General features: G+C 36.9%; 1 protein-coding gene across 17 annotated transcripts in view; it reads left to right on the forward strand.

The window, feature by feature from the left end:
* Window positions 1–8,773, forward strand: part of PALS1 (protein associated with LIN7 1, MAGUK p55 family member) — a 108,748-nt gene extending 99,975 nt beyond the window's left edge. For all 17 annotated transcript variants that reach the window (XM_078335216.1, XM_078335213.1, XM_078335212.1 and 14 more), the window contains one exon: window positions 5,831–8,773. In XM_078335216.1, coding sequence (XP_078191342.1) covers window positions 5,831–6,007 — 177 coding nt within the window. In that variant the 3' untranslated portion in view covers window positions 6,008–8,773. The remainder of the gene's footprint in view (window positions 1–5,830) is intronic.
* Window positions 8,774–9,945: the final 1,172 nt, after the last annotated feature.

The raw sequence follows: 9,945 nt of genomic DNA on the forward strand, positions 1-9,945 counted from the left end.
ACATTATTAATAATTAAGTGACTGATAATACATGTTAATAAGAAGGCATTGACTTTTTATTTAAATATGTAAGATGATAACTGTCAAGTGACTTACTATATAATAGTAACATGTTCTTGTTTTTTTGCTCATTGTTTATTAAATATTATCTATTTTAGAGAGGGCTCATTCATATTGCCTCATTTTATTGACTGTGCCTTTAAATCTTCTTAAAGATAGTCATTAAAAGCATATTTACACTCCTTTCCCTTGATTCTGTTCTTTTTTTTTCTTTTTTGTCGCTGTTGTTTTGAGGTAGGATCTCTGTTGCCCAGGCTGGAGTGTAGTGGCATGATTATGGCTCACTGCAGTCTCAGACTCTGGGCTCAAGTGATCCTCTCACCCCAGCCTGTCTAAATGGCTGGGACTATAGCCATGCACATGCCTGGCTAATTTTTTATGTATTTTGTAGAGACAGGGTCTTACTATGTTGCCAGGCTGGTATCAAACTTCTGGCCTCAAGAAATCCTCCTGCCTCAGCCTCCCAAAGTGCTTAGATTGCAGGTGTAAGCCACCACACCCAGCCTTCCTTTCATTCTTGACTGTCTACCGCAACACATTAACCCTTCCTCTTCCTCCTCAACTTCCAAAATATCTTTTTTCACTCTATGTCTACTTAACATTTCTTATTCAATCTATATGTGAGGTGGTAATTTTTAATGTTTTAGGCTATAAACATCAGGGGCTTTCCCATCCTGGTTGCTTTGTCTAGGCTAAGTAGGCTAGCTGGGTAAAGTAGTGCTGCACCCCTTTTTCATTTCTGCCATATACCTACAAATTCATAACTAACGGGGGGTCAGAGTATTTGTTATCCATAGCCCTTGGAATGATATAAAGGAAATAAGCAGCATGGTCATTGGCTGTTCTTGAGGATCACAATATAACGAGAAACAAAATTAATATTGTATAAAATTTAGTGTCCAGTAACTACTTTGTTAGAACAGAAACAACATAGTTGTTCAAGGAGCAGGATGCAAACTAAGGACCAGAGCGTACTCCATTCTTCCTGTTCAGCCTAATTTTCCATTTCCTAACATGCACACTTATTTCTTCTTAGACTCTTTTTTTCCCAACAAGGATTCAGTATTATATGAAGGGCCATAGACCATTCCAAAACATGTTAAGCATCTTTCTTTTGGTTGGTCTCTGGCAGTGTTCTAATGGAATTTTTATCTACTTTACTTTGAATTGACCATCCTAAATTTTCAGTTTAGTTCTAGACAGATGTTGTTTTTTTTTTTTTTGAGAGGTGGTTCTGTGTCACCCAAACTAGAGTGCTGTGGCATGATGATAGCTCACTACAAGCCCTGAACTCCTGGACTAAAGTGACCCTCCCATCTCAGTCCTATAAGCTGGGACAGTAGGCATGTGCCACAGGTCCTGGCTTATACCTGTTTTTAATGCAGTAAGTTGATCAGTAGTACCAAAATGTTAACAATATGCAATATATTTGATTTTCTAATTACAAATTTTTGATTCTTTTACTTTGCTGAAGTATATTTTACATACAATAAATACATTCCTTTTCATTGTATAATTCAGCAAGTTTTGGAAATGTACACCTGTGTAACCACCATGCCAATCAAGATTTAGAACATTTCCATCACTCTAGATAGTTCGCTTTTGCCCTTTTCAAGTTAATACCCCTCCATTCATTCTTTCTGGCAACCACTAATCTGCTTTCTGTCACTATAGATTTCTTTGGTCTGTTCTAGAAGTTCACATAAATAGAAGCATACAGTTTGTTAAATGTTTTGTATGGCTTTTGATCAGCATGTTTTTGAGATTGATCTGTGTTGCATCTAACAGTTCATTCCATTCTTAATGCTGAGTAATATACCATGATATTAATACACCACAATTTATCCATTCTCCAATTAAAAAATATTTGGATAAAATTTTGAGCTAGTATGACTAAAGCTGCTCTAAATATTCATATAGTCTTTTTGTGGACATATGTTTTCATTTCGATACCACCTAGGAATAGATTTGCTGGATCAAATGAGATATGTATGTTTTAACTATATAAAACACTGCCAAACTGTTTTAGTTTATTAAATTGATATAGAAGGCGAGGCTCAGTGACTCATGCCTATAATCCCAGCATTTTGGCAGGCTAAGGTGGATGGATCACTTGAAGCCAGGAGTTCAAGACCAGCCTGGGCAACATAGTGAAATCCTGTCTCTACTAAAAACACAAAAAAATTAGCCGGGTATGGTGGTGCACACCTGTGGTACTGGCTACTCAGGAGGCCAAGTTCGTGCCACTGAACTCCAGCCTGGGCAACACAGCAAGACTTGGTCTCAAAATAAAAATAAAAATTAAAAAATTGGTATAGAAACTAAGAAAATGATGGTGTTACTCACTGGATGCAGAATGTAACCAATCTGATTGTACTCTGAATCTCTGAACTGTTTTGCCTGTATTGTGAAAGAATGAGTATTGGCATAAAGATGTGATTTTTCTTGTATGTATTATTAAAGTCACAGAAAATCATCCATATTGTGGTAAGAGAGTATATGCCAAGTAAATGCTCTGCTGTCTGTGAAACTCACCCCAAATCACCCCTGCCAACGAAGACAACTGATTAAACTCAAGACAAAATTTCTCAGATATAAAAGTCACACACAGTACAAAACAATTTATCATTCAACTGTTTGAACTTCTGTAACAGTTAGAAAACATATTAAAAATATGACGACTCTGGCTTGTCCTGAGGCAGTTATAACGTGGTTCTCTCATTCTCATTCTAAAATATTGTACATCTGAATATGACCTAATTATTTTTCTATTTTTAGTAAAAACATTTCACTATGTTGCCTAGGCTGGCCTCGAATGCCTGGCCTCAAGTGATCCATCCACCTAGGCCTCCCAAAATGCTGGATTACAGGTGTGAGCCACTGCGCCCAGCCTTCAATATTAGTTTAGTAAACTAAAAACAGTTTAGCAGTGTTTTATAGTTAAAACATACATTTATCTTTTGATTCAGCAGTTCTACACCTAGGTGTTTATCCAAGAGGAAATAAAGAGAATATAGGTGTTTATCCAACAGAAATAGGAGACTATCCAAGAGAAAAAGGAATAAAGACACAATCTGGAACCAGGAAAGATACAGTAATTATTATTATTAAAAGGAATAACCAACCTCTGTAGAAAAAGAAATAAGTTGGAGGGCATTTGTCTTTATTTTCTTTATTGTCTGTCTTCTATTTAATTCATTTCTATTCTTTATCTTTTCTTTGACTATAATTTGCACTTGCTCTAGTTTCTGAAGATGAATACTTAGGTAATTTTTAAACTTTTCTTCTTTTCAAATATAGGCATTTGAAGTTATAAATTTCCCTCTAAAGAGTTCTTTAGTTACATCCCATAAGTTTTGACATTATATTTTTGTTACTATTTTGTTAGAAATATATTCTAATTTCCTTTTTTTTATTTCTGTAACCCATTGGTTATTTAGAAGTGTGTTATTTAAGTTCCACCTCTTTGGAGATGTAAAAAAAAAATCTTAACTGATTTATAATTCAAGGTGGAGTTAAAAATCAGTTAAGATTTTTTTACATCTGAAAGAGGTCTGAATCTCTGAATCTGTTCTGCTAGTTTGGAGGCTTGAGAGTGGTTATCTGACAGTATGAACTTGGTCAGTTTTGCCTAGTTCAGCTAAAAACATCGAACTAAAACATTTTGTTTCATCCTAGTCATGAATTGTAATTAGAAAGAGAACTTCAGACATAAAGTACTGAATAAGTGATATAAGCCATTTTGGCATAAAATGAAATAATAATGCCTTAAATTTTATAAAAACTAGGTGGATTGTGGGTTTAGCATTTTATTTTATTTATTTTTTTTGAGACGGAGTTTCGCTGTTGTTACGCAGACTAGAGTGCAATGGCACGATCTTGGCTCACCGCAACCTCCGCCTTCTGGGTTCAAGCAATTCTCCTGCCTCAGCCTCCCAAGTAGCTGGGACTACAGGCGTGCACCACCATGCCCAGCTAATTTTTGTATTTTCAGTAGGGACGGGGTTTCCCCTTGTTGACCAGGATGGTCTCGATCTCTTGACCTGGTGATCCACCCATCTTGGCCTCCCAAAGTTCTGGGATTATAGGTGTGAGCCACTGCGCCCAGCCGGGTTTAGCATTTTAATTTGAACTCCAACACCACAAAGTTTCAGTTCTCTGTGGAGTCCTAGAATGTTCTTTCAATAATCTCGCGCTTTGGGTAGACATAAATTTTGGCAAAAATGTCACAGTGTATTCATTTACAGTGGTAAAATAGATTTCCTGCTGGGAACAAAGGGTTCTGTGTGCCATATTCAGATGTACAACATTCCATAATGAGAATTAGAGAGTCATGCAAGAAACTGCCTCAGGACAAGCCAGAGTTGACATATTTTTAATATGTTTTCTTACTGTTACAGAAGTTCAGACAGTTGAATGATATAAATTGTTTTGTACTGTGTGTGACTTTTATATCTGAGACATTTTGTCTTGAGTTTAATTAGTTGTCTTTATTGGCAGGGGTGATTTGTGGGTGAGTTTCACTTTCTTGAACACATGTGCCTGATAATTAAGGGTTCAGGATAAGTTTTGCACATAGCCTTGCTGCCTGCTTATCTTTGTAAAATAGCCCTTTCCTTCAGTCAGTATCTTAAAGTAGGCTGCTCTATATAGTTTGCCAAACTGTTAGGACACTTTTAACTCTCTGCAACAGACAATAAAGTGCAAGGCCTCTTTACTAGAACCAAAAGTAGATAGCATTTTAAGTCCTTGCTCCAACCAGAAAGGTTCACTCAATGTTACAGAAGATGTTACTATTAAGAGGAGGTTATGGTGTCCTAGAATGTTTGAAAATAAATGTTTGACTGGGTGGGGTGACTAACGCCTGTAATCCCAGCACTTTAGGAGGTCAAGGCGGGTGGATCATTTGAGGTCAAGAGTTTGAAACTAGCCTGGCCAATATGGTGAAATCCTGTCTCTACTAAAAATACAAAAAAATTAGCTGGGCATGGTGGCACACGCCTGTAGTCCCAGTTACTTGGGAGGCTGAGGCAGGAAAATTGCTTGAACCCGGGAGGTGGAGGTTGCAGTGAGCCGAGATCATGCCACTGCACTCCAGCCTGGCAACAGAGCAAGACTCCGTCTCAAAAAGAGAAAAAGAAGCTGGGGGTGGTGGCTCACGCCTGTAATCCCAGCACTTTGGGAGGCCGAGGTGGGTGGATCACCAGGTCAAGAGATCAAGACCATCCTGGTCAACATGGTGAAACCCCATCTCTACTAAAAATACAAAAAATTAGCTGGGCATGGTGGCGCGTGCCTGTAACCCCAGCTACTCAGGAGGCTGAGGCAGGAGAATTGCCTGAACCCAGGAGGCGGAGGTTGCAGTGAGCCAAGATTGAACCATTGCACTCCAGCCTGGGTAACAAGAGCAAAACTCCATCTCAAAAAAAGAAAAAGAAAGAAAACAAATGTTTTTAGGGAATTCAAAGTAATGGTCTGTGTTCTTGAAGCCTGTAGTCTTGTTGGTGAGATAAAACAAAATATGTGAAAACCTAAATAGTGGCATAAAACAGGGTATACTGCATCCCAAATGGTTCATAGTGTGAGTCCTGAAGACACCAAAGCAAAGGAAACCATTGTGGCCATGACAGAGTTGGAAAGGAGCTCCTGGGGTTGGGAGAGACAGAAGGAAAGCTATGAAGGTCACTCATAGTTCTTTAACCTTTTCTGACTCATCCTATATTCTTTGGTTAGGATAGGAATTATCTTAGTTTTTATCTTCTCTTTGCAGCCTGAAGAGTTGAGAGAAATCATTGAGAAGACAAGAGAGATGGAGCAGAACAATGGCCACTACTTTGACACGGCAATTGTGAATTCAGATCTTGATAAAGCCTATCAGGAATTGCTTAGGTTAATTAACAAACTTGATACTGAACCTCAGTGGGTACCATCCACTTGGCTGAGGTGAAGGAAACATTCCTTCCGTGGTATGTTGGACTTGATCTGGCAAAAACTGCCAATAGTAAGATTGCCCGACATTGCAGCAAAATTGAGGATAAGGTGGAAGGCAGCAGTATAAGCTGTAGACCTGTTCTTAGATCTCTCAAATTAGTGAGAGGACAATTCCCTTAAGCAGTTTGTGCACAGCATCCTTTATTTTCTGTACATGGTTTTAGCGGTTCTTGTGTCATTTTGGGATTCTAAATGGAAGCTTTCAACAGAGCATTCCATTTTGTCCTGTTAAAACCTTTTGTTTTCATGTAAATCTTTTCTTAGTTGTATCTCTGCGAAGAACTTATATACACAAGTGTCCATGTCTCACACAAATATTGATGTGTAAATATTAACACTTAAATGACTTTATTGGGAATTTGAGCAGAGGAACTGTGCATATATACACTGGGCAAGGCAGTAGTTGCTTAGGAGATTAATTTAGTCATCAGAGATACTTTCCTAAAAAGAAAAAACATGGTGCCACTTGGGTTTAGAGCTACTTTATTAGACTTGAATTCATTTGATTCTTAAAAAAACAAAAACATTCCATTAGAAGCACCAGTTTTTTTGCTCAAACTTTGTGGATCAGACTGTGCACTCAACACACTCTAATAATCTACTTAAGATATACAAAATATGCTTATTTTTAAAAATTATTTTCTGAATTTTTTTCTGAAGTTGTCTCAACTGATTTGCTAACCTTGCTTCCTTTCTCTCATCTGCATAGTATAATAGAATGTATGTTACATTTTTATGAATGGCAGGTGTTCATTATAATCTGTATTGACTGTTAAAAAGTTTCTTCCTCATGATGCAAATAGTTTTTTATATACATGGAAGGACAGCACGTTTGACAGTTTTTGCATTTTTATGTATGAGCACAGTATTCTATGACTGTGCTACATATATAGGTAATAAACTGGAATTCTGTTGATGAACATAGCTGCTGTACTATATATTAATATTTAATAGATAAACAAATGGTCATTGATAACACTTGTTCAGCACTCGAATAAAATTATATATGTCTTTGGGAAATACTATGACAATTGACTTTAAGATCAAAAGGTAAGGAAGACTGAAAGTCATTTGAACATTTTAGGAAAAGAATATTGGAGAGAAAAAGGTATAAAGTATATAGAAATAGGTTTTTAACCTAACAAGGTCTGCCTCTTATGACCAGAATGCAACAGCTTGCTAAATCATAAAAGGAATATTTAAGCTAATGGGATTTTTGTAGTCTCTGTAGTTGTAGCTTTAAAATTCAACGTCTATAATTGGCATGGAAAGTTAATTTGTAGTCTTTTCAAGCCTTTAGGATAGTGTGATGTGTGACCTCAAATGTGAATGCCTTGATTTTATTTTTATGGTGACTTTAGCTACAGCATTTCCTATTCCCAGAGCTAAACACTGGAATAATACTGACATCATTTAATTTAACATAAGAAATTGTGTTTTTAAGGAGTAATTTGTCTCGGTGTCATGTGTATGTTTGATTTTTTTCCTCTTTTACATAATTTTATTTGAACAAATATAGTTTATATGTTGTCTTTTTCTGTTCAAATTTCCATGGCCTAGTAAGTTGGCTGGAGAGTGTGTTTTATGTGGAAATATTTTCAAGGTGATTTTCCTTAGGAAGAAAATAACATTCTTGGGTTGAGGGAAGGAATGCCATACATACTGTCTCTTCAAATCTGAAAAACTCCAGTTAAGAGCCAGGAAAATTCACAGGTCACACCGATTTTTTAGCATTAAAAACTAAAGAATATACTCAGCACTTAATCTTTTCAGTTTTCCAGTTTACTTCTCAGGAATGAAGGATAGTCTATGGTCAACAGTGGAGTTTTGTGATCTGCTTATTGTAACTGACAACTGTTTTTAACTCCAAGAGCTAAACAAGTTAAGTTAGAGTGAGGGTGTAGGTAGTGTCAGTGAGTGGCTCTTTGGCCCCTGTAGACATTAGGTCTGCGCTAGGGCCATATGCTGTCAAGATTCAGACACATGGCTTTTAACAAGCAAATGTTGTACCAAGGCACAGGCCATGCCATGCCATACTTTTAGGAAGTCTGAGGTGATAAATATTTCAAGGTCAGTGAAGTCCTATCATTCTCCCTCATCAGTAGTGGTAGATAGACATGTCCCAAACTTTTCTAAATCCAAGTGATAAGAATGTGCTAATATTCAACAATCCTTAAAGTGAATTGTTGCTGACCCCCCACAAAAGAACATGGAAAAAAGCATTGCTGTAGGCCTAGTTGTATAGCCACTCTGGCCAATTCCATTTCCTGTCCCTCTATGGTTCTGACTGGAAACCCGTGTGGGGGAGGTCTTAACCAGTTAACATAGAAATGATATCAATAGCTAATCCAATGTACTTGGAAAATCCAAATGAGGAAGTATTAGGTTGGTGCATATCTTTATTTCTCAAATTTTCCTAAGTCAGAACAAATGGAAAGAGAATATTATTCAGACTAATCCAGATTTGCTTTCTATGAAAATCTAATGTCTGGATTTTCCTTTTCTCATGGCCTAAGAAAATAAGTATTGATAAGGAATGATTTGAATGTACTTTTGTGAATGTGGAAAATATAAAGCAGGGATTTAGCCTTAATAAAGGTAACCTTCTGACATCTGTTGTTAATGCCCCTTTGTACTCTTATCCTGTATCTGCACTCTGTTATTTCGAGATGTCATACTATACACTGTATTGTAAAAATAAAAAGTAAAATTATATTTCAAATTTTAAAGCCACTGAGCAATTTCTCTTGCTGGTGAGTTATATCCTCTGCCACTCAAGGTTTCTACCCATGTAAAGACCACCCTCCGCTTCAAGTTTTTGCCAAAAGCAAGACCACTAGAACCTCCAGGTGCAACACAAAATACCTTTTGATTTTCTTTACAGAGGGGTAGTGCCCCCTGTTGGCACAGATACAGGTAGGTCCTGTTTCCTTAATTATTAAAACCAACAACTTAAGTGTATTAAAGATGGACAACTCAAGGCTGTGACCTTGAAAGTTTTCTGAAGAAGGAGGTATGTAATACTTAGGCAAATGGACCTTATTTGCAGCCTAGGATTTGAGGACACTGAGGCAGCACGTGAGTTGTTACATACTTTGTTTTTCTTCATTTTCTGCTATACATCTCCCAAAAGTCATAAACCCTTTTTTCTTCTATACATCTCCCAAAGGTCATAAATCATACACCAACAAAAAGTTTCTTACTTATATACACCTTTCACCACAGTTTCAGCTTTCTATTCCTATTCTTGACCTATATTCTTCCCCTATGAATCAGGTAACTCTGACTCCACACAACAAATTATGTGTCCATTGTTTTCTCGATTTCTTGTTAACAAATGCTAAACTATAAAATCTTTTGCATTTTCGTAACCATTTTAACCAAGGCCAATACATTCCAGGGCTTTAAGAAGCCACAGGAGAAATCTAGGGTCCTTTGGCTTGTTCAAGTGAATACTGAAGTTACCTAAATGTGGAAAACCACTAATCTGGCTCCCTACTTTTAATTTCTGCCTCTTAGAAAGGCAGTACATAATGCTTAACATGTAAAGACCAAATGAAATAAAATTATATTTGACTTGCATTCCAGCTATTCTCTTCGACTTGTCAAAGCCTTGATTTCCTCATCTGCAAAGTGGAGATGGTAGAATTTACAGCTCAGCAGGATGTTGGGAAGACAAGATGTTAAAGTAGTTTTGAACTGAGTTCTTGGTTTTCTAGTCATTACCAAATTTACACTGAACCTAAGATTTTATTCTGTGTGCAGCAACCAGAGTTCCTAAATATCAGCTTCTCCAGAGTCCCAATGTCTTTAAATACCCAAAGTCTGAAACGTAAATGAAACAGAAAGGAAAAGTTAGGGTGTAAAGGTAGACTGCTTAGACTTAAATTCTGG

Source organism: Callithrix jacchus, chromosome 8 (genome assembly GCF_049354715.1).
Source record: "Callithrix jacchus isolate 240 chromosome 8, calJac240_pri, whole genome shotgun sequence".
NCBI classification, from domain to species: Eukaryota; Metazoa; Chordata; class Mammalia; order Primates; family Cebidae; genus Callithrix; species Callithrix jacchus.